This window comes from Idiotropiscis lumnitzeri, chromosome 6 (assembly GCF_059441095.1).
Source record: "Idiotropiscis lumnitzeri isolate Australia: NSW breed Sydney's pygmy pipehorse chromosome 6, RoL_Ilum_1.0, whole genome shotgun sequence".
In the NCBI taxonomy this organism is placed as follows: domain Eukaryota; kingdom Metazoa; phylum Chordata; class Actinopteri; order Syngnathiformes; family Syngnathidae; genus Idiotropiscis; species Idiotropiscis lumnitzeri.
In genome coordinates this window covers 10,371,957-10,395,296 of record NC_142396.1, presented here as the reverse complement: position 1 = coordinate 10,395,296, position 23,340 = coordinate 10,371,957, and the positions used below count along the sequence as shown (strand labels likewise).

Below are 23,340 nucleotides of genomic sequence, written 5' to 3'. Positions count from 1 at the left end.
GGTGTCGCTATCGAGTCACTTATATCCGTAAGTAGCGGTGAACGTGGCTGCACCGCCCCTGATAGTAGCCGCCAGTCGAGCTGTGGAAGAAATCTGCGTAGACTGTCACCCGGCTCCATCTACGTCGGACGCGGTGAGCCACTCGAATGGTCCCGTCGTCGCTTGGTCGTCCCGCCCATCATCAAGCTCACTTCCAAACATGGGGGAAATCGTTTTGCCACGGCGCCTGTTCCTCTGGTGCATGGCGGTTATTTATTTGATTGCTTTTGTTTCACTCTTCATGCAAATACCAGGTAAGACAACTTTCTTGCAAGGTAAAGATTGATGTACTGTAAAACGGCTTTACCGAGCCACGTTGCTTATCAAGTTAGTTGAAAACTCGGCACAACGCCTCATACTCAAGGAGCTTCTGGAATGATCCTTGAATTTTAGAAATGACGCTAAGAGAACATTAATAGAAACACACTAGCTAATGTGAGGCTCAATACCTGAGTCCGATCTGGACTACATTACCCAGAATTCTCAGTGTACGCCACTGGCAGATTCCAGGTTGGAAAATCTGTGGCGAGAATGCGTTTGGTCTTGAACGCGCGTTGAGTAGTTTTTCAAATTTATGTTCAAATTTATGTCCACCTTGCTCTTATTCATCATCAAATACATCACAGGTAGACTCACAACAAATCGAACAAAGAGTAACAATTTGCAAGGAGTGCTAATAAGCATGTTGAGGAATAGGTGGCCTCACCATTTCTACAATATTCAAATTAGGCTCTTCAATGAACTCCCTTTGGGATGAGGTGGCTTTGACTTTGACTTTCCTTTGACTGGAAAAGCTCACTGTTCTGTACTGTACTGTACACTGGTTGACTGTAGACAACAACACTGCTACACTCACATTTCAGCTGTAGGCAATTTAGTGTTCAGTAGACCTAACATATTTGTGGAATGTGGGAGGAAGCTGCAAATCCCACGGAAGCACAGGAGGAACATGCAAACTCCACACAGAAAGGCTGGAGCTGAGACTCAAACCCAAAACCTCTCAATTGTGAGGCAGGTGTGTTGCTTTAGTTTATTTTTTCTAATCTAAATATATTGAATGTATAGAAATAGCACACTGCCAACTAAAATGTCCCAAATATAACACAGGTTATGTACTCTGCTATCTAGTGGAGCAGATACACTGAAAGAAAAAAAATCCAAACCTTGAGTTGGCATTGTACAGGGGTTTTAATAAGAAACATATTTTTCTATATTTTTTAAATGTTTACCAATACCTATAGGTTGTGTATGTATGTTTTGTTTATATATCTTATTTATTGTTTTTATTTTTATTTATTTTTTTAGAAGCTACAGTGAGTCAAATCACGCAAAGACAATTTAGTGTTTTTTTTTTTTTTTCCAAATCACTTTCTGGGGGTATTTTTGTAGGTCTCTATGGCAATGAGGGAATCCTCCCAGCTCGTAAGCAGCTGCGCTTCAGCGGCAAACCTCTGGGCGAGCAGCTGCTGGCTTCGCCCACCCTGCTGTGGCTGAGCCCCCACCTGGGCCTTGACACACACACTGCAATGGAGTTGCTGTGCCTGATTGGTGCGGCGCTCAGCCTGGCAGCCACGCTGGTGGCGGCGCTGCGGGACACTGGAGTCTTCTTCTGTCTCTGGGTCTTGTACTTGTCCTTGTATCAGGTAATGTTGACACACTGCTGGAGATGATAATGTGGAGTGCGGCGTTTTTCTCACTTTGTTTCTGTGGCAGGTGGGGCAAGTTTTCCTCTACTTCCAATGGTGAGTGATCACGCTCCTAAAATGACAGAATGCTGATATGTTGCTCAAGGCCAGTAGTTCCCAGTCGTGGAATGATTTTATTATTTTTTTTTATACATTTGAAAATATTGCTCTTACTGCCATTTAGTGGGCTAGCATTTGATTGAATAGGTCTGTTTCTCACAATACATCACTGGCATGGATGAACAAAGCTACAACATATGTAGTAAATAAATATTTTTTTCAGACCAATTTTCTAGGGTTAAAAAAAATATTTAATTGATTTATATTGAAAGCACAATTAATTAAGTGTACTTTGGGCATTTTCTCGTTGCACACCATTTCATTCCTCGCACAATGGTTGTGAATCATCACTGTTGTAAGCCCCAGAATAAGCATTCCCTTCTTTTTCTCCAGGGACAACCTGCTTCTGGAGGTGGGTTTCCTCTGCATCCTCGTGGCTCCAATGACCCTCATTAGGGGGTCTCGAGCGGTCTGTGAGCACGACCGTATTACATTTTGGCTCGTCCGATGGCTGCTCTTCCGTCTCATGTTTGCCTCCGGAGTGGTGAAACTCACATCACGCTGTCCTACGTGGTGGGGCTTAACCGGTATGACACCTTTTGCCACTCATAGATCTCTTGAACTGCGAAAACAATTATTTTGAGCACAACATTGGATGGAATAACTTCATCCAATGTATGAATATTTGGCATGTCCAACAGAAAGATGAAAAATGGTTTTGTTTTACTTTAGTTTTCATTAATTTTTGTGTTACTTTTAGTTTGTGTATGTATGGAGTATTTGGCAAGTGTAAGATAAAAAAAAGTAATATTCAGTTAGTTTTAATTTTTTTTTTTAGAGCATGTTTGTTTTTACTTTTCAAAAAAGCTTTCAAGTGTTGATTTTTGGCCAGAAACTTTGCATTGCATTAATCAAATCAAAGATTTGTTTATTTTCTTTTGCATCTTATAGCGACGACTTACCACTATGAAACTCAGTGTATTCCCACACCACTGGCTTGGTTTGCCCACCAGTTGCCTGTGTGGTGGCAGAAGCTGAGCGTGGTGGGCGCCTTCATCATCGAGATCGCCGTCCCGCTACTTTTCTTCAGTCCTCTTCGCAGACTCCGACTGTGCGCGTTTTACATGCAGGTGAGCAGCGCCACGTCTGTTCTTGAGCACACATGTCTGAAGTAATTTTTCCATGTCCATGATAACATGATTTCATTAAAATTTTCTGTGCAGGTGCTGCTGCAAATGCTGATAATTTTGTCAGGCAACTACAACTTCTTTAACCTTCTGACCTTGGCCCTTTGTTTGTCCTTGCTCGATGATAAGCACGTACGTTTCTGGCTACGTATAGAAGAACACGATGAACATAAAGGTGAGAAAACCATGAACAGTAACTCATGCTCCTGGTTTGTTTAGATGCACTTAAAATGCTCATGAAAATTGTTGTTTATATATTTATTTATGTATTTTAGAATAAGTTGAAAGATTTTTTACCATTAAGGATGGGTGTCTGAAAAATACAAAAAAAAACTAAATTGACTTCAGTTTAACCCAGCGCTACAGTTTATTTTTATTTAATTTATGCTAGTAATATCACAACTTTATTTCTTTAATTTAATTGCATTTTTCTCAGAATGTTGCAATTTTATTATAATATTAAAAATTAAGTAATATACATTTATTGCTAAATATTCCGTCCTCATAAAATGAAAAAAATAGATAATTTTGTTTATACTAAAATTTTAATCACAGAAAATTGCCACATTATGATTTTTTTTTTGTCCCTCATGATTTTTGTAAGTTTTATGAGTTTATTCTTATACTTGCTGAAATCTTTAAAAAGTTACGAGTACTTTATTTTACTTTGTTATTCTTGTTGTAATTCCATGACAAATGTGTATTTTTTTTTTTATTTCTTGTCAGTGTTTTCCGAATACTTTTCATAGAGAGATTCAAATCTGAATATCTAGACTGAGTCAGATGTGCTTAACTTTATTCTACAAAGATTCCTCTATAATTAAAATTACCACTTCATTCTCACCATATCAAAAGCTTTCTTTCATAATGTTGCAGTTATTTTCAATTAATCAATCAAATTTCATTTCACTTTTCATACAGAAAAGCGACTCAAAGTGCTGTAAACAAAGACAATAAAATGAATAATAAGGAAAGAGATATACCCCCCCCCCATCTCCCTCACATATCCAGACTCATGTACACACACACACACACGCATGCGTACAAATTTAAGCATACTGAGGAATTAAGAATTCTGAAGAAACTGCCCAAACGCAATCCCACACTGACCATTTTCTACTTTTTTCTTCATGGTAATGTTTGATTAAGACTTCATTTATGTAAAATTGTCTATTTTTTTGTAGTTGTGTTTTTTCTCACCTTTATTCTTTTAACTTTTGACTTTTTCTTTTCATTTTATGTGACCCTAATACTATTTCATACATTATATCCTCCATTCAGCGTCCAAACTGTGGTCCTGGCTGTGTTACATACTAGAGCTCGCTGTCTTGTCTCTGCTTTTCTTTGGCTCAATCGTGTGTTTTGACCTGAAAGTGGACATGGCAACAAGAGCCATCACTTCCAAAATGGGTACTGTATATATCAGAGGGTTAACTTTTAATGTATACATATCAAATTCTCATTCATTTATTAAAAAAAAAAACTCTTTCAGCATTCACCTTCCACCACTTTAACCTCTTTCTGATGAGAGTAACCTTCCCATGCGTGTGGGTCGGTGTTCTCTCCCTCACTTGGGAGATTCTCACAGCCATGAGCAGGTACCACTCCTCTGTTTTGTTTGTTTGTGTATCTCTGTTTAAAGTGACTCATTTTGAAATCATTATACTTCTTCCCAGGTGTGCATGTGTCTCTGGTTTTCTGAGGAGGTTTTGGTCTACGCTCCAGTGGACGGTATTTGCTGCTGCCGCGGCCGCCATGTTCACCATCAGTCTGGTAAGTAGAATTTGACGTCGGCGGTAACTGCCAACATGCAGACACCAGGTGATCAAAAGTATTGGTACATGGGTCACGTTTGATCACACTGAAGTCATTCTAGTGTGGAGCTTGCTTTACTGGATCTAAAAAGTGACTTCACCGAACTAATCTCCACTGTGTTGGAAGCATTAGGAACGAACATATTGCGGATCAGTTAGATTGAATCCACATAGTGAGGTCTCTGGATTCCCTGCCCACCCATCAAAGGTGAAATTACAACTAATTAAGTCTTGCATGCATATTTTTCTTCATATTTTTCAAAATGTCTGTGAGTAAGATGTTATGGATTATAATGGCATAAACACTTTCTCTACCCATGATTCGGCTTAATTTAAATACATACATTCATGTGGCCATTTGCAAGGAGTATTACTTTTTTATTGTTATTATTTTTTTGCAGATGCCATTCACCTACATAGAATATGACTCCAATTCCAAACTGTGGCCTGGCGTGCGTCATGCCTACAGTCTTGTGGATCGCTACCAGCTGGTTAACTCGTACGGGTTGTTCCGAAGGATGACTGGCGTGGGTGGGCGCCCCGAGGTCGTTATCGAAGGAAGTCACGATGGCGTCACCTGGACGGTGAGAGGAACAATCTCCAATCTCTTTGTACACTGAGTACAATGACAATAAAGGGCATTTTGATTCTGATTCTGAACAAAACCGTTTGTTTGGAATTGTTCTCTCTAAGCTTTTAAGTGCCCTATATAGTGATGTTGGCATTTTGTTTGAAAGTGTAGTTAGTACTGCTTATCTGCTGTATAGTGTCCTTAATGTGGCCCACACAAGATGGGTGGACAAAGTGCTTCATTTATATTGATTTTGTATAATACACTCATCTCATCACAAAATAATGTTATTATAATTAGTTAATTTATTTAGGAAGGTCTCTGTTGATCCAGTACATTGTATTTATGCCAAAGTAATGATGTAATTCATGGCCAGCCAGTGTAGTGTTCAAAATCCATTTTTATTTCGCTGAAGAGTGAACTGAACTAAAAAGTCCACTATATTAAAAAAAAAACATACACAATTGTGCCTTGACTAGTTTGAGTGACAAGTCATTGCTTGGTCATTTTTTGTTTTTGAGATTTATTGTTTTTTGCTTTGTGAGACAAAATTTGATTTTCCTGTGAGCTTCAGGCCTTCTACCGGTAGATGGCAGTATTGACCCCAAATCAGGCCCCCATAGTTCATGTTGTTGGTACAGGTACAGTTACAGCGGTACTATGTACTATGCTGGAACAGAAATGCAATGTTTATAAAGGCTACATTGAAATAATTTCTAAAATGTGTCCCTCAGCCCATGAAATTATGGAAAAGCTGCTGAATGTGGGTTGAAAATAAAAAGAAAAAAAGTGATGAAGATAGAGTTCCCTGAAAGCCTCATTTGAAAAGGAAATTGTTCATTTCATTATATTTTATTTTCCTTTTTTTTTGTACCGTACTATTTTTTTGATTAACTTTGTCAATGACTGTTTGTTCAGTTTTCAAATGCAATTCTAAATCTGAAGATTGTAGTGCTCTAAAACCTTTTTTTTTTTTTTTTGTCGCCAAAATTCATTAATCTGTTCAATCCCCACCATGGACACGGTAGCCAACCTCATCCTTTTCAGATTCCGTCCATACTGTAGCCCAAATCTGTTCATTTCTTTTTTTCTTTCGTCCCTTCCAGGAAATAGACTTCATGTACAAACCTGGCAACCTGAGCACCCCACCCCCAGTGGTGACACCCCACCAGCCTCGCTTGGACTGGCAGATGTGGTTCGCCGCCCTCGGGAGCAACTCGCAGGCACCGTGGTTCACCAGCCTCATGTACCGACTGCTGCAGGGCAAGACGGACGGTACGTACAATTGTGAAAATGTAGTCCGCCTCTTTTCGCTATGCTTAAAATGTCGACCATGCTGCACATCTGGTCACATCCTGGATGCTGTCACCTTACATCAACACAACAGCACTACGCAGTCTCCTTCTCATATGCCAAAGTTGTCTTAATAATTTGCAGAAATATCATATAGTTGTAAAAGCACTAGTGAACAAAGGTGATCTTCTAGTGTGCACTAGTTGTTAGACTAGTGGATTTACTTGTGAGGGCAAAGCACAGTGATTACACTGATTGTGCATTTGGCTTCTTTCATGGCTGGCATGTTGTTTGTGTTTTGCAGTCATCGAGCTGATCCAGACGGATGTCACTCGTTACCCTTTCCACCAGCAGCCCCCAACCTATCTGCGAGCCCACCGCTACAGATACTGGTTCACAAAACCCGAAGACGACGGGTTAGTAGTATTCACCCTGCCTCTTTCACAGACACTAAACCACAAAAGAGGTGATATTAGTAAGGTTTGTGAAATAGTTGCCAATGGATTTACAGGAGACCTAATATGCATTTTTTTCCCCCCCATGTAAAACCGCCCCTTGATGATAAATCCCTAAAGATCCGAACTATACCAATGTATCCCACTTTGACATGTATCGAGTGTGTACAGTAGACCAACCGTTGTTCGATGATCTTTACCCAGCCTAGATATCAACTCATGTGCAAAGTAATTTGATGTGTGGAATGTATAATGTAAATTAACCCAAGTAGTACAATCCAATCTGGTAAAGTTGAGGGCAAAAAAAAACACATTTGGGGTAATAGGCAGCTTCTAAATGGTTTACTTTGTCATTTCGCACTTGAGGGGTAGCCTCTCCAATGTCAACAATACAGTTTAAAAATCAAACTCTCAAACGCACGCAGATCTTGTTAAACAACAGGTATAAGACCATGATTGACACACTGCTTCTTGCGTGTAGATCCTACCCGCAGCGCTGGTGGAAGAGGGTCTACAGTGATGAATTTTATCCTGTAGTGCATCTGGGCCATCCATTCCTCGAGGGCATGCTGGATCAACATGGACTCAAGGCATTTTTTACACACGCACACACATACACACACACGGCATGCACTCACTGTTGGGGCAAAGGGGGGTGGGTGCATGTGGTACATGAGCACTTACCTGACCTTAGCCACCTTTTAATGCCATTATCACGTAAAAAAAATAGAATGAAATTGTGACACGTACATCATCTAGAGCAGTTGAGAACATAAAATGTTTATCTGTATAATATGGTCACTCTGGCTGTGTGAGAACGAATTTAGAATTGGATTTGCTGAAGAAACATTCCCGTTGTTAGTTAGTTAAATGGGCCAGCACTACTGATTCTGAAGGCTCCGTCAGATTAAATTGCCTTGGTAGCCCATAGTGGCTGAGATCCGATTTGACCAAAAACAATCTTAAAGGTATCATCCAGTCGTGATTTACCATTTTTAAACAACTAGCTCAATTTATGTAATTTTTTTCAATCTAGAAAAGCTTGCGGTTTGTATTTTATCAATTTGTTTTGGAGAAATCAATACAAAACAAATTAGTTTAAAAACACCTCCTGGTAGTGAGCACTATGGCATTTGGGTTACATAGATTTCAATCGCAAACACGAGAATGTACTGCACTTAAATAAATTAAATAAAAAATAAATCAAACTGAGCATTTTCATATGAATAAAAACTTTGCAGGACAAGTCTCCTCCACGCCGCCAGTTGAACTCCTCCGTGGCCCGGGCGGTGCGGTGGGTGCGCAGCCAGGTGTCGGGGGTTCCCACCCCAGTGCTCATCTGGACCATGGTCGGCTGCAGCGCCACCTTGTGTGTGCTGCTGGCGTTACCCAGGAGACAAAAACTCAGCACTGGCATTTCTGATCAGAAAGACACTCCACCTGACGCAAAAAAGACAGTGGATGAGAATGACGAGGATCGTGAGGAAGAAAATGATCGTGGGGTTGAAAAGGAGGGTGAGGATGAAGAGGGAGAGGTGGATGAGGATGATGATGAGAAAGAAAGAGTGGGGGTCACCAATGATGATAAAGAGGAGGAAGAAGTTGAGTCGGAAGTGGAAGAACAGTGAGAGAAAGATGATGTTACCAAATTGAGCATGAGGTATGTGGGTGTATATATTTGTACTTTTTCGACTCGCTTCTGTACATGTTCGTATGAACATTTAATTAGATTTAGGGAGAACACTCACGTGTCAGCAATGGACATGTATTATTGTGGTTCAAGTTGCACTTTTGTTTTTTGTTTTTTATTTTTGAAACACACATGTGCCTTTTCTTTGTGCGCACTACATAAAAACATTTAAAAAATATATATTGAAATACAATAAATGATTGTGGGAAAGTACATTTTATCCAACATCTCATCCATACCTTTCACAAAAAAAAAGCAAACAAAAAACAATACACAGCTGCTAAATATTGGAAATCACTATTGCGCTGTATAGTGGTGAATGGATAACCATTGTAGTTCTGTTTCACCACTTCAGTATCCGAGGACAGTACTTGTCGATCAGCGACTGGTAGTACGGACGCAGCTTCTCCTGGTCGGGCAGCTCGGCCACTTTTGTGTAGAGGTCGAATTTGCTGCAAGGGACACACACACACACACACACACACAAAGTCATAATTATTGGCATGAGAATATTTGACATTTCCCCCAAATACTGCACAATGACAATTTGAGTAAACTACTCAACTTATTATTAGGGCCCCTTTTTTATTTGTCGCACCAAAAACCAAATAAGCCAATCTGGAACTCAAAAAGAAGCTGGTGAATGCTAATGGAGTGCATCTCCCAAAAAAAAAGAGGATATGATAGAGATCTCAAAAAATGGGGAGTGATACGATTCAAGGATGGTTTGTTTTAAAGCTCACGATCGGATTCAGTGGGATCATAATTAGGTTTGGCTGAGCATGAAAGGTTATGCTAGTAGTAGTTTCTTGTTGATGTTTCACCGTATAAATAAGATAAATAACCATGATGCTGCAAATGTGGCATTTGCTTCAAATATGTCTCTCCAATAAAGACAATTTGATATACATCTCAATATATTTTAATTAATTACTATTCTAATTTTCTTTAGGTAAATATACAACAAACAAGGACTCAAAAACACTCATAAAAATGTCAAATTTCAAAATAGCTCAACAAATTTAATAAACATTCCCCTTACAAATGCAGCCAAACCTCTCTGGTAACAATCCAGGCTAAATTTAGCTCATCCACACTTCCATGACGCAAATTACTACTTACCCATTGCATTTATTGGAAGAAGGAGGCCTTTATTTGTAAAAATGCACATTATATAACATTCACACATTAAATAAGATTCTAAAAGTAGATTTCTCTGTTGTTTTGAACCCAAATTGTTCATGTCGTCATCATGCCATACTTAGCAATTTTTTACTTCTTGAAGAGGGCTTTTAATAATTTTGACCTTAACTGTTAGTGTAAACGCTGGACATACAAAGACTGCAAAAAAATGTACGCCACTCACTTAAATGCATTAACCCAAGGCAGCATTTGCAGGTCTTTGTCGTTGCACAGGTACATGTAGTCACCTTGGGAGTGCCAGGGATAGAAGGAATGGTAGCGGATCATGTTGAGGCCCTGCATGGACGCCGCATAAACGTAGCGAGGCGTTGGGTCAGGATGCGACTGCGAGGGAAGATGACTCGGTGAGGACGGTTACTCACCTCCTCGGGGATGCGACACTTGTTGAACTGCAGAACGTGGTAAAGGTACTCTGAGGCACACAACACCAAGATATTAAGTAGACCTGCATTGCCTACTCTAATGATATCTGTGAACTCCAGCTAAATGCACAAGAAACACCATGTTGCTCATAGAAAATGCTTCGACAACGAAAACATTTGTGTGCAACCAATTTGTCTTTCAAGTATCACAGACTATTTTGTATTATGACTACAAAACTACAAAATCAAAGACACGTCTTTCATCTCAAAAAATGTTTCAACCTTATTCTTATTTTTCTTAGTAATCAGCAGTAAAACATGGGTTGGTTTCACCCAAATCACCTATTTTGGTTAAAAGTGAAGAAAACAAGCTTTTTGTGAAAGGCAACCTTTTATGCTTAATACGTCAATGCTGATCATTTTTTGCTTTAGTGACGTTTCAAACATCTGAACAGTCCTTTCTTCTCTAAAATACCAACAACAATGAAAATGTACTTTTGATGGAAAAATAATGTATTTGCAATGACTCGCCAGTGTAACAATTTTGCATTTGACAAATGATTTGCACGCTATTTAATACTGGTGCAGTTATAGTTTTATGTGCATGCATGTGTGTGAGCATTTTGGACCAGTTCGAGGCGCTTGTGGGAGGACTGGCTGACTCCAAAGTGCATTACAGTAATCTGTGCTAAATGCATGTATATGTAACTGTGAGTATGCATCAGCTATAGAATATTTAAAAACATTTTATTTAATTATGAATTATTTACTTAGTTATCTGCACTTTGCTCGTGTAGATTTCTGCTATTTTGCCCCTCATGCAGCAAACTAAGGTAACCAAAATATAAGAGACTTTTTGATATGAAGCATTAAAAAGGATTATTAAGTTAAGATGTGATGTATTTGTAAAGGCAGAATACTCGCTCTATCATATGAACATAATTCAAATAAAGACACTCACCATCATGACCCCAGGACAGAAGAACATTGTCAAGCCCGCAGTTTGGTTTGTAGATTCCATATTTAGAGCTAAAGAAAAACAATCCAAATGTGAATTTTTGCAATAGCATACAAAAATTGCTGTACTTGATTTACTCAGTCAGTTTTCTTTTTGGAAGAAATCAGCCCGTCAAACCTTGACAACAAATCCTGCATTTAGTTTTAACGGGAGAATATCTACTTGTAGCTGGGATTTGTGTCATCTGGGTTATCTTGGAAGGTGCTGTCTCGGAACACAATGGACTTTTGAAACGCGCAGCCCACGGGGAACGTGTCACCCACCACGGCCCACTGTGGACACATGCAAGGATTCCACGTTAAGAAATATTGTGCAGAACGATTTTATACTTTCACAAGTTGAAGTGGACAAGAGTCGTAATATGCATTGCATTTTGGTGGCGATCGGTCGCCTCCGTGCTGTGACGTAGACGCTCAGCCCGGAATAAAAAAGCCCAGCAAAGGGAACGTGCCATTTTGTCATACATCTCATCTCATACATCTCATCACAAAAAAAAACCTGAAATCACGACAGTCTTTGGGGGGGGTAGCATTTTAGGACTAATATGATTTTTACATGCTAACCTATTATGTCCTTTATGGTCAAATTTTAGCCGGAACAGCCACAGTGAGTCGACACAATCTTTGCAGCCCTCGACATTTTCTAATATTTATAATTTTGTATATTTTGGGTCACTTTCAGAAAAATCTTCACATTTCCGCGGTAAACGCAAACATTTAAGTTATTTATAATGTTTGCTGTCATGTGTCAGATTTGCCCCGAACATTAAGTATGGGTTCATAAAAACTTACCTGAGGTTCCCCCCACAACGCCATGACTTTCCCAACGTCATGAATCAGACCCACTAGCTGGAACCAGTCTGAAAAAACACATTGAAGACATACATGATTTAGTCTCCATTTTGGGCGCGGATTCTTGTCTGGTTTTGTGGTAGGATAACTGAACACTCTAAATTGTGATTGGGTGAACGTTCATATGCTTGTGTGCACCCTGCGATGGCGAGTACCCTGTGGCATTTATTTAATCAACTGTAATTTTATTAATCCGGCCCATCGAGCATTTTACATTAACGACAATCCTGCGTATTTATGCGTTAATTTAATTTAGCATCCATTGGTTTACTAAAATGTATTTTTGTGTCTACTCCATTAAATAATAATAATAATTATTATTATTATTATTATTTTCTTTTATTTTTATAAATTAGATATGAGCACAGGTATGTTTCAATTTTATTTGTCTAAGAGACAGTGGATGGACTTAGGCGCTGCTGGTTTGGTTCGCAACAGCAGTGAACGTTTAATGTCTGAGTAAACGGCGCTATATGACGTGAGATGATTACAATTATTACTCGCTTTGTGTCCTCAAAGGGGGGGAAATGAAGGCATTAATTTGAGGTAGGTGTCCATTTGTCTCTTATTGTTAACCATCACACTTTCATGAGGCTGAGCATGTTTGTGATCACATGCCTTTGTCTGGGTGCTCTTTGCGAATGCCCTCAGCCGTCTGGAAGGCGTGGAAGGAGTTGGGGAAGTCCACGTCTGGATCCGACTCGTCCACCAGCTGGTCCAAAGACATGATGGCGTCCATCATGGACATCTCGGCGTGGCTGCAGCCGCTCCATTCCAAATGCTGCGGACAAAGTCGACAGGTATCTTTGATTTATTTCTGTGCACGTCTTCATAAGTCTTTTCTTGATGTTGTTTGAATGTCAGTATCACATGATCATGCTTCATTTTGGGACAAATAGTGGAGCCTGAAAAACTCAAAAATCCCCAAGCGAATGCTTAGACCTAAAAAAAAATTGTAAATTGCGGCGCTGATTTGCTTGGGATTTTATTTCTCAAATTTTTGTCATTGCTTTTTGTAATTGTATTTTTTAATACTTAAATATTACATCATCAAAGATGATGACGTTTGAACACTCCTCCGCAAAAAACAAAAAGGTTACAGTGCACTAAAGATATAGGTTAATCAAACAACCCAAATTTCTGACTGAAAATGTCCTGCTTTGGTGACTCAATAGGTATCGATCGATAAGGATGGGACGGGGGGGTTCAAAGTGTTTTCAAAGAATGTGTGTTGGTGTGTGCAGTTTCACCTTTCTCTTGACAAAGTCCACATTCTGGTTGGTGTGCATCAACTTGTATGTGTTGTACACATGCTCTGCAACACTCCCTGTCTAAAAAAAAAATAAAACACAACGAGGTTGCTATAAAGTCTGGATTTTTTTTTTCCTGCATATTAGGTACACTTATGCAATCCAATGAAAATTATACCAGCTTTGATCAACATCCATTTTCTATTTATACACTCTGATATTTTCATCACCTTGTAAAGCTCAAAACAAGAATTTCTCATTATGTTGTAATGCAGTTTAATTCATGTACTTTTCATGAACATGTACATGTTTTGGGTGTCATTTAAGTTTAGGGGTTTTTTTCCGCAAGGATTTACAAAGCCTCTCATACTACGCACACAAACATAACATAATGGTGCATTTGAATAAATTAGTCCAGTATAAAGTGGAAAATGAAAGTTATGACTACCTACAGTTCTTTGAATTTAATTTATAAACTATTTCATTGTTGTTGGTTTTTTAGGTAATTGTGATGATTAAAGCTAACAAAAAAACTAAACCATCTTAAGAAATTATTTTTACATAAAATATTTTTTCATCTTCAACACTGCTTATCCTCACGAGAGTACTGGAGCCGATCCCAGTAGTCTTCGGGCAGTAGGCGGGGAAGACCCTGAATTGGCTGCCAGGCAATCCCAGGGCACACAATAATGTCTTAATTCGTTGAACTTGCCTCAAAGTTTCTGTAGTCGTCCTTTTTGGTTTTAGGTGTTAGATTTGGCTGATAAGCCAGATATGGGTCCGGGCCCTGCAGTTGTAAACAAAAAAAATGGCATTTTGATCTCCATAACATACAGTGCATATGTTTTACTGAAGAAGCCTACTTACCAAGTTGATGACACTCATGCTTGTAGATGACAAGTTGTTGTTGTGGCGACCATTTATATGTGGCATCCAACTGTGTCCAGTCACAGTTTAACCAGCCTTCAGTGAACTAACCTTGGCCTTGTGTGTGTTTATGTAATCCTGTCCATTTTAGAGTTTTCCAATAACTTGTTTTCACCCGTCGCAAAGTGCTCAGTGTGTCCATGACCACCAGCTCAAGTGTCCGTTGGTTCAGCAGCTGGACAACAATCTAAAACATCAGCAAGTCAACTTCCGTAGATTGACTTTTTATCATTTGTGGAGGCCTAGTCAGAAGACTGGACTTGAATCCAATTGAAATGCTTTGCCGACATGACCTTGAAAAGGCCGTTCCCACTTGAAAAACCCTCCTGGGTTGCTGAAGAAAGCATGCAAAATATCTCTGTGGGTGTGTGGAAGACTCATTGCCAGTTAGTGAAAACTTGATTTGAGTTGCTGCTGAGGCCCAACCATTTGATTAGGTTTAAATAAACAAATGGGCTGTTACTTTTCTTGAGCATTGTTCCCTCATTTATCTGCCGATGACGCAGCATCAGGAACAACTGAGGGTTTAGTAACTTGCTCAAGGACACTTCAACATGGTCCCAATGGCAAAGAATTTGAAAAGGGGACACTTACTTTTTACAAAAAATTCTATGTGTTTAGTGTAGTATGAGGCTCTTATGCGATGTGGCTGCAGTTTTGAACACTGATAGAGTTGCAAGGTCATGCAGTTGGCCAATTTCATGCCAGAAGCTTTGGACTTTCCTCCTGTTGAGTGCGTGCGTATGCGACTGTGTGTGCTATGTGTGTGAGTGAATGTGTTGTCCATGAATGACAGTATGCGTGTGAGTGACTGAGGATGCATTTCGCCAATCATAAATATTGCTATTCTCAATTTAAAAACAATAACATTGCACCTCAAACAAGATGTAGAAATCATAACACACACACACACACACACCCCCACACTCCCCACATACACACACACACAGGGTTTACTGGTGTTTTATTACATAATGCTAGCACTGTATTACAAAAAACATGGTTTCTAAGATAAACATCTTTCGTAACAGGAAAAAGGTACTTTAAAGTTAAATAACACTTTAAAAGTCAGATTCAATATGAGAATCAATACAGTGTTTGCCTTGTAACTTTTCAGAAAACATCAAATGGATCAAAGTCATACAATGTTAAGGCCTGGAAAATAATTCAGTTAAAGCAAGACTTAATTTATTAATTGCAGTCATGAATGTGATTTACATGGGTGGATTAGTTTCCATTTCCATTTAAAATTTCTGCTGTTTTATGATTGTTCGTAAGTGCACAGATGGTATTTTTAGCATCATGAGGTACAACGTTAGGTTCACCTCTGCAATCGAAGGACAATGTCAAGACTGAGCATTAGCTCCTCGAAGCATGAAAACTGTTTTGGTCCCAGATATTTAGTTTGTTGTCACATGAGGCAATGGAAAAACTATTTTGGTGGAGATCTGGATAAAGCTGATTTGTTCAAGGTCTGCCTGCTCTGGGATCAAGTGAGGACGTGACCAACTATGGAAAAAGCTTGCCATGGCTGTGTGGCAGTTGATAAATACTCATCATTATCATTATTTGTGTGTGTGTGTGTTCATCTGTACACTACTTTTGTTTTTTTTGGCTTTTTGGTGAAATTCCAGGATGAACCTAAAATGCATGAGAACCGCTACAAGTGAACTTCAATTATCCATCAGTAAACATTTGAATGCACATGTTCAACTGTTTCATTACAGGTTACGTCAGGTTTGATCCATGAATGGACCAATAAGTTTCCGGGTTTGTCCACTTCAATGCCTTTCTGTGACTCCTTCAGTCTTTTTGTCACAACCTGCTGATGACAGTGAGCTGAATGTCAATTTCCTTCCGAAGAAGGCTGTTTAAATATCATTTGGAAAGTGATTCAAGGCCGAGTCATGATTAAACACCAGTTGGAGCTCCTTGTTAGTGAACAACTTAGGCGTTAGAAAACACAGAACAGTTGGACAGGCACTTTAAAAAGTTTTGAGAAGGTCAAATTAAGATCACTTGAAATGGAGTGCAGGTCTATAATGAGTAATGAAATATCAAAAAAATTAAATGCAAGTCTCAGCCATAGCTGTGCGGACTGCGGGGATTGATGGGGGAGGAGTCTTCCCTGCCGCTGCGACCAATCAGCTGGTAGAGGCGATGGCTGAGGTTCTGCACCTGACAGGTGCCCAGGATGCAGCCTGCCCTCATCAACTGCCCGTGGGCCCTTCGGCCGTTGGCGTGGCGACGTCCTCTGGACCGACCCCATGTGCCCGGCCACGCTTCCTGCTCCAGGTTGACCCACCTCAGCGGGGGTTCTTTCGTTAGAAAAACCCGCCAGATGAAACGATTCTCTGTTAGGGTGATGCCGTCGTCCGGAGCGATGGCGTAATCGGACATGAAGGAAGGTGTCATGTGTTTGGAGAGTTTGGATGACCTGGGAAACACATACAAACGTTTTGTTTATTTTAATGGTGCCAAACACAAACCCCAGACGCCAAATTATAAAACCTTTTTGCATGTGTCATACAGCATAGTGTTTTTTTCTTTTCAACAAAGATGTATTGTACTTCTTTGACACCAATTACTACTTTCCTATTAGCCAAGCAGGGGGGGGGGGTCACTGCAAACTGCATTAACGTCTTCCTCTGAAGTTATGACATGCGAGTGATTTTGCTTAATCATCTTCACACCTGCGGCTATTTCATCAAAGGTTTAATTGTTCGGCCCAAATTCAAACTTGTGGACCCTGTGGTCTATGCCGCTATCGCCATGATTCTATCTTTCCAGTTAATCAGCAATGGAATTAGTGGGTTGCGCAAGAATGGGCCCAAAAGTTAAAAGGCTCCTCCACTTACTCTTGAGAGGGACTTTAAAGTGCTTTCCTTCTCGCCTCGCTGCTGTCTCGCCTTTTTGGGGATCATTACAATACCCTTAACTTTTTCTTCCCATTCATGTCCACTCGAGGCATTTCACAGTGGTGACCAGGAATAACACAATGGCGGGTCAAATTAACAGCAACTCTCAGTGCTTCTTTCTAGCAATTATTCGTAGTATATTTGGTGAATCGTGGTAGTGTACTGCCATTTCCCAAAAGATTGTGACGTCACAATTTTGTTAATTTACATGATACCCCAAGACAGAGTTTCTCCTCCCACTACTTGGCAGCGAGTCTAAGTGGAAAAATTGCCCTTTCTAAACGCTGGTTGCACGACACGGAGAGATCAAAGCCAAAAGCTTTGCAGAGCTGCAGTCTTGTTCGATTGAGCAGAACATGCTACAAATTACAATTAAAATGTATAATCTGTCTTCTTTCATCATGGCACAGATTCCAGTTGACAGTCTCATTTGAACACAAGCCCTGCAACACAGTATTTCTTATTTTTACTAAATTGTATCAAAATGCTGGATTATTTATTTTAGTTTGTTTTAGTGTGAAAATAGCGCCAAAATGTCTGTAAGCTTTATCCTGTAAGAAATCCTGACTGGTATTCTGATCTCTCCCCGGCTGCAAACGTGAGCACTTGCTGCCAACATGCACACACGTACACAAAGAATATTCACAAAGTACAAGAAATATAGCACAACAAATTCACCTTAACGATACCAATAAACAATTATATGCTTAATTTTTCTAGTACTCAACTGCCCGTTTACAGGAAAGCTGGTGCTGACAACACCCTGGACTTGTCACCATGTGACTCGCACGGCGATTATGAATGGGGAATTGATTGGGAATTAGTGCTACGCTTCGATTCACTTTAATGTCATCCACAGCCGCAACTGACTTGTGTAAGATCATCAACCACAAAGCACTGACGGGATATTCAAAGAAAAGTCCAAATGATTTTTTTTTTGCTCCTTTTTTTAGAATTAGTGTTGCGGGACAAGTCTAGTTTACCATGTTTGGGAATTTGGTAGTCTGTGTTGCGCCATGTTGAAGGTTCTGGCGGGCCAAAAGCATTTTCTTTTACATGCCCACAGCGCACAGAACAATTTGGTGATAGAAACTAGACTAAACTTCAGACCAGGTGAAACACGAATGTTCGTGTTGGAAGGAAGTCTCCAAATGCCCACTTCACAGCTATGATCTGTCATGGCCCTGGCCATTTCAAATCATCCGCAAGTGGAGGTCTGCTAGCAGTTTTCTTGTAAGACTACTTTGAGCACCTGAGTCTCTGGCATAGACTCTATTTCTGCTTCTGCAATGTCAGAGACTGTGCCCACACTTCTCCGCCACTTAATTTAAAGGAAATGATTAGAGCAGCTCCCATTAGCCAGGAAGTATGTCCGCTGTGTTCACTCCCACAACGGTGCAAACCCCCCTTTCTAACTGCGCACATCTACAAAAATACCAAAAGGAAGAAAACTCCACCCATGCGCAATGTTAGACTACTTTGAGGAACCGAAGACGAGACTCTCACTAGTACATCCTCACTAAATTGCACCATGCTGTTGATGCTCCCTCGAGTAAAACTTCTTCCAGTTTGAGAGCTCAGCATGCGCTTGTTCGCACACATGAACGCGGAACAACTTGGAGCCTTCACTCCTCTTCCCGGTATTGCTCCATTTATTATTTCCTCCGTCGCAGTCCTTAATTACAAGAGGATATGTCCATGTTTTACTGTCTTTTTTTTTTGCCTTCTTCTCTAGTTGTTGCCAGTGACGGTATTGTGTTAAATCCGTCACACTCACTTCCATTCTTCTCTTTCCCACCAGCCGCTGATCTTCAGTGGACCCCCTGCTGTGCACACTTTTATGAAGCTCATTTTTTTTTTCTCCCTCTTACGCAATGGTTTGAGAACAAGGTCTCACCATGGAACAATCCAAAACAAACCAGGAACAGATTTTTACTCTCATAAATAGCCTCCTTTTCTAAATTACATTATTGATTGACCCAGAAAAAAAAAAACATGTCATGATCTAGCTCATCTCACCAGAGTTTTTTTTTTTTTTTCTGACCGCTAAATGGCCCCTTACTATACACATGTGCCCTTGTCTTAAATCCCGCTAAATCACCCTCACCTTCATCTCACCTTTTGGGCCACTGAAAGGAATGACTTCATTCCTCATTCTCACAACTTTGCAGTACTCCATTTCAACGCCAAAGAGGTTATTGTGATTGTTTGTCCCAAAATCTGCTGATTACATTCCAGTTGTGATATTTGTTGATATTATAGGACAAGCACTTTAATGCCCTCAGATGTGGGCAAGGAGAGCCACAGTCGCGATGCACTTTCAGTTATTGAACGGGACAAAATTCAAATACAACATGAGATCACTCGCAAGGAGCTGCTGTAGGCCACAACTCACACACAGATATAGAAATATAGAATATAGAAAGTTTCATTTCTTTACATGTTCTTACATTTCATTTTGTTTTTATACAATGCAATGCTATTTGTCCTTTTTAAAAACTTGTAACCCCATAATTTGTGTTAGTGGAGATGGTAAAGATTGATAGCATTTCAATTCATTTCAATGGGGAAAGTTCATTTAATGTGCAACTACGTTACGGTGTTGGTAATGGAACACATTAAATTCTTAAGGTGTAATTGTACTTAAAATCAAGTTAAAACAAATGAAACTATGAGTTACTGCAGCACTACATGACCTACAGAATTAAATATTAAACTAGGTTAAAAAAAAAGAAAAACAGGCTTTTATTAAGTATTTTGTCTTCTCTGAATTGATCCAGTCATTTAAAAATACATTAAGATAGCTACATTTTACTTGTTTGTGTTATAAACACAAAGCTTAAGTGTGTCCCAATGAAAGTAAGAGATTTAAATAAAAAGGTCCGTAAAATAAAAATGACCAGGGGAAAAAAAGGATATCATCAAATGGCAAGTTTTTCTTCTATGAATTCAGGCTCACCATGAGTGCTTTTATATAAATCCTTCAAAATCGATCCACTATAATTGCAACATTTTATTCATTTTTTTTAAAATATAGGCCGATGATTTATAGTGCATTTACACTAAAAGACAAGTGACATCAAGATGCATCTAAAATTTAAAAAATAAATTGCACCGTACAGTTTGTCTTCTTTAAATTGAGGCTTCACGTGATCGTGTGCCTGATCATTAAAACTTAAAAAATATATACAGAACGTAAACTGTACTATACTATAAAATGTTGTGCATTACGTTTTTGCAATATAACAAATCCTTTAGTTCATAAACTACAAGAGAAAATTAAAACATCGAGAAAATAATTTTAAAAGTTGTATTCCTGCCACATATTGAAGAGGCACTATTAGGTAAACTATTTTGGGGGTCCTAATTTAACCCAGGAAGTGATTTTTTTTTTATTGATTTGTTTATTTTTTTTTCATTCAGTTTACCCGAATTAGAGAGATGAGATATCCAAAACCACACTATCTAAAAAAGCTCTTAAAACACAAATAAGCTAATATTGGTTCCTATTTGCTCGTTCTCGCGTCACAGCTTGGTGCGCAGTTACTTGACCAAAACAAATGGCGAAATTGCCCTTGTAATTACTTCCTCTAAATTTCCTTAATCGTGGCTGATTAGTAGCAAAGGTGTGAGCTCACCTGTCTCTGATACTCTGGACGTTCTGGTTCAACAACGCTCGAGTCTGACTCTCCAGGGGCAGGAGGCCGAATAGAAGACACGTCCACGCCGACAGCAGCGCGCACATGACGCCGCAACAAAGTCTCGGGAGCCGCTTTATCGCGCAGAAGTAAGGTGTGTTTAAATACACAGGTTATGTGGAAAACAACAGCAAATGTTCCCTGAGAGATTTCTAACTCGAGGAATTTCTCGTATTTAAAAAGTGTGACTTCTCAGTTGATGACAAGTGCTCTTTTGAGAGGGCGCAGCCAGTCATTTGGGTTTTTTGCTTAGAAAGTCTCATTGAGGAGGGAGCAAGAGGATGAGGAGTGAGGACTTGGAGGAGGAGGAAGGCTTACTGTGTCCTACGGCAATCCCTGGAACAACACTTTTACAAGTTTACCACAACACTGGTCTCATATAGTGAACTGTGCATTGAGGTGAGTTGAATAGCATTTGAAAGATTAACATGCATATAATTTGAATTTGAAATGTTGAATCAAGTTGAATGTACATGCAGCAAGGGGAATTTTCTAAGTCTGAAATTTTTTAACATGGGTAAACGCCTTTTGCTACCTCTAGACAAATAATGACTTTAAAGGAGTGAAATTGTGTCTAGATAGAACCCAAATTCACATGAAATAGTCAACCGAAGATGTGAGCTTATATGCACAACAAAAATAAAGCCCAGACTTTTGTTAAATATCAGCATTAAGCTTTCCAAAAAAATAAAATCAGATTCCTGATAATAAATCAATGTAAAATTTGTTACTTTATAAAGGATGCTGCTGACCCTGGGAACTCTCGGCGCCCTCTATTTTTGTTTAAAATTAAAAAAAAAAAAATCTAAATGAAGTTGTATATTACACCATATGGAAAGCGCTTTGTTACAGCTCCAGCTGTTGTGATATGCGATATATAAAAAAGAGTGGTTTTGTATTGTCCTTCCCCAATAAATTTTTATTTGACTTTTTAAGACATGCTAATGACACTGGAAGCTATTTTTTGTCAGATTTATAAAACAAAGATGTCTAAGGTTAAATACAAAAATGTCAGCATTTTGGAGATCTGTAAAGTTGTTCAATAAACATTTGCTCAAAGACATCAAGTTAAAGTTAATAATTGGAGTTTTTCTTAATTATATATTTTCCCTTTTAAAGAACATGAATATTGGCTCCAAATATCAGTGTCGGCCTTGAAAATAGTTATCTGTCTATTTCTAGTTTTAAAATGCAACTTTTGCTCTTCCTCGCCAATAAGTTTGATGACTGAAAAAGGTTGACATCGATTGCCAGTTCATTGGTCCTTCTACACCCTGCAAGAATGAATTTGAGATCTGATTCGATTAAGAAACAGCAAATAGTTAAAATTACGTTGGCCAGCACTACTGATTTTGTGGGATTACTATGACAAAATCCGACATTCAAAACACTCACATCTACTGGAAGCAGTACAACCAAGACAATGGGGTAAAATTAAGAGAATAAAATTAAATAAATTAAAAGATTCCCTGAATTTCCCAACAGTTGATTCTCAGTCGTAGTTTCCCGTTCAAAGTTTTAGTACCAAAAGGAGGACACAGGTGACAAGCTCAGTCTGACGCAGATTCAGAAGGATGTCCTGTACTTGTCGAAGGTCATTTCAGCTCTTAATTAAACTGCTGAATTGTTGGGTCTCTGTGACTCAGCACTTTGCAGTATTAAAGTCTTAAGCTCACTTTCCAATGCCTGAGTCTCAACTCATTCTAAATAAATTCTAAATGCCCCAAAACTCTTCCAGAAAATATTTGAGCAGTATTTGTGTGTTTGTGTACTTTTACCTGATTCCTAACATTCGTTCCGACCTGTTGGTCCTTTTCTGATTAATTTATATCTTCATGCAGGAATACGCTATATAAATAAAATAATATTGTATTGTATTGCAAACATATGACTCCCACTTCACTGCTGATAATACATCATATTATGAATATACTGTAGTTGCTCCGAATTCAGCAGCGTAAACTTCAGCTTCCCCGCGATTCTAACGAAGACAAGATGAATAGAAAGTCGATGATATGTAGCATAGCATCTCGGTTTTAAGTGTCTGCTGAGGCTTTTGCCAGCAGGTGGCGCTGTTTGTCCACAATGAAGGCAGCATGAGGCACAGCAATTTCCTTTCGGACTCCAAAAACATGCATATTAGATTCACTGAAGACTCTACATTGTTCATGAGTGAATTATTGTTTGTCTGAATGTTGCCTATGATTGACTGGTGAGCAGTGTGGGGTTTACCCCTCCAATTCCTTAAGTCAGCTAGCAGGGAATCTAACTCACCAATGATCCGAGTGAGGACAAGCCCTGTAGAAAATGGATGGGTGA

General features: G+C 39.2%; 3 protein-coding genes across 3 annotated transcripts; 1 reads left to right on the top strand and 2 right to left on the bottom strand.

Moving 5' to 3' along the window:
* The first annotated feature begins 64 nt into the window (after positions 1-64).
* Positions 65-9,007, top strand: lmf2a (lipase maturation factor 2a). Its single transcript, XM_088298999.1, has 14 exons — positions 65-293; positions 1,429-1,682; positions 1,753-1,781; positions 2,178-2,371; positions 2,736-2,914; positions 3,008-3,146; positions 4,253-4,381; positions 4,464-4,569; positions 4,648-4,744; positions 5,187-5,369; positions 6,463-6,631; positions 6,954-7,065; positions 7,586-7,694; positions 8,346-9,007. The coding sequence occupies exons 1-14, from the start codon at positions 200-202 to the stop codon at positions 8,730-8,732; spliced, it is 2,181 nt and encodes a 726-aa protein (XP_088155125.1). The 5' UTR covers positions 65-199; the 3' UTR covers positions 8,733-9,007.
* Positions 8,888-14,363, bottom strand: miox (myo-inositol oxygenase). Its single transcript, XM_088299000.1, has 10 exons — positions 14,346-14,363; positions 14,191-14,265; positions 13,479-13,559; positions 12,847-13,009; positions 12,169-12,236; positions 11,540-11,649; positions 11,321-11,388; positions 10,360-10,409; positions 10,161-10,273; positions 8,888-9,246 (listed from the first exon to the last, which is right to left on the bottom strand). Exons 1-10 carry the CDS (start codon positions 14,361-14,363, stop codon positions 9,138-9,140), a joined length of 855 nt encoding a protein of 284 aa, XP_088155126.1. The 3' UTR covers positions 8,888-9,137.
* A 989-nt stretch (positions 14,364-15,352) lies between these two features.
* adm2b (adrenomedullin 2b) lies at positions 15,353-21,343 on the bottom strand. The gene is made up of 2 exons (XM_088298950.1): positions 20,962-21,343; positions 15,353-16,842 (listed from the first exon to the last, which is right to left on the bottom strand). The coding sequence occupies exons 1-2, from the start codon at positions 21,066-21,068 to the stop codon at positions 16,485-16,487; spliced, it is 465 nt and encodes a 154-aa protein (XP_088155076.1). The 5' UTR covers positions 21,069-21,343; the 3' UTR covers positions 15,353-16,484.
* Positions 21,344-23,340: the final 1,997 nt, after the last annotated feature.

Bases quoted from the DNA above. Each gene is read 5' to 3' on its own strand.
- lmf2a (XM_088298999.1), top strand. From the start codon at position 200: ATGGGGGAAATCGTTTTGCCACGGCGCCTGTTCCTCTGGTGCATGGCG. The intron at 4,745-5,186 runs GTAAGTAGAATT...ATTTTTTTGCAG, and splicing joins CCATGTTCACCATCAGTCTG to ATGCCATTCACCTACATAGA. The intron at 7,695-8,345 runs GCATTTTTTACA...AAAACTTTGCAG, and splicing joins TGGATCAACATGGACTCAAG to GACAAGTCTCCTCCACGCCG.
- miox (XM_088299000.1), bottom strand. The intron at 11,650-12,168 runs GTAAGTTTTTAT...ATGTGTCCACAG, and splicing joins CGTTGTGGGGGGAACCTCAG to TGGGCCGTGGTGGGTGACAC. The intron at 10,410-11,320 runs GTGAGTGTCTTT...TGTGTGCCTCAG, and splicing joins TCTGTCCTGGGGTCATGATG to AGTACCTTTACCACGTTCTG.
- adm2b (XM_088298950.1), bottom strand. From the start codon at position 21,068: ATGTGCGCGCTGCTGTCGGCGTGGACGTGTCTTCTATTCGGCCTCCTG. The intron at 16,843-20,961 runs GTGAGCTCACAC...TGTGTTTCCCAG, and splicing joins GTCCAGAGTATCAGAGACAG to GTCATCCAAACTCTCCAAAC.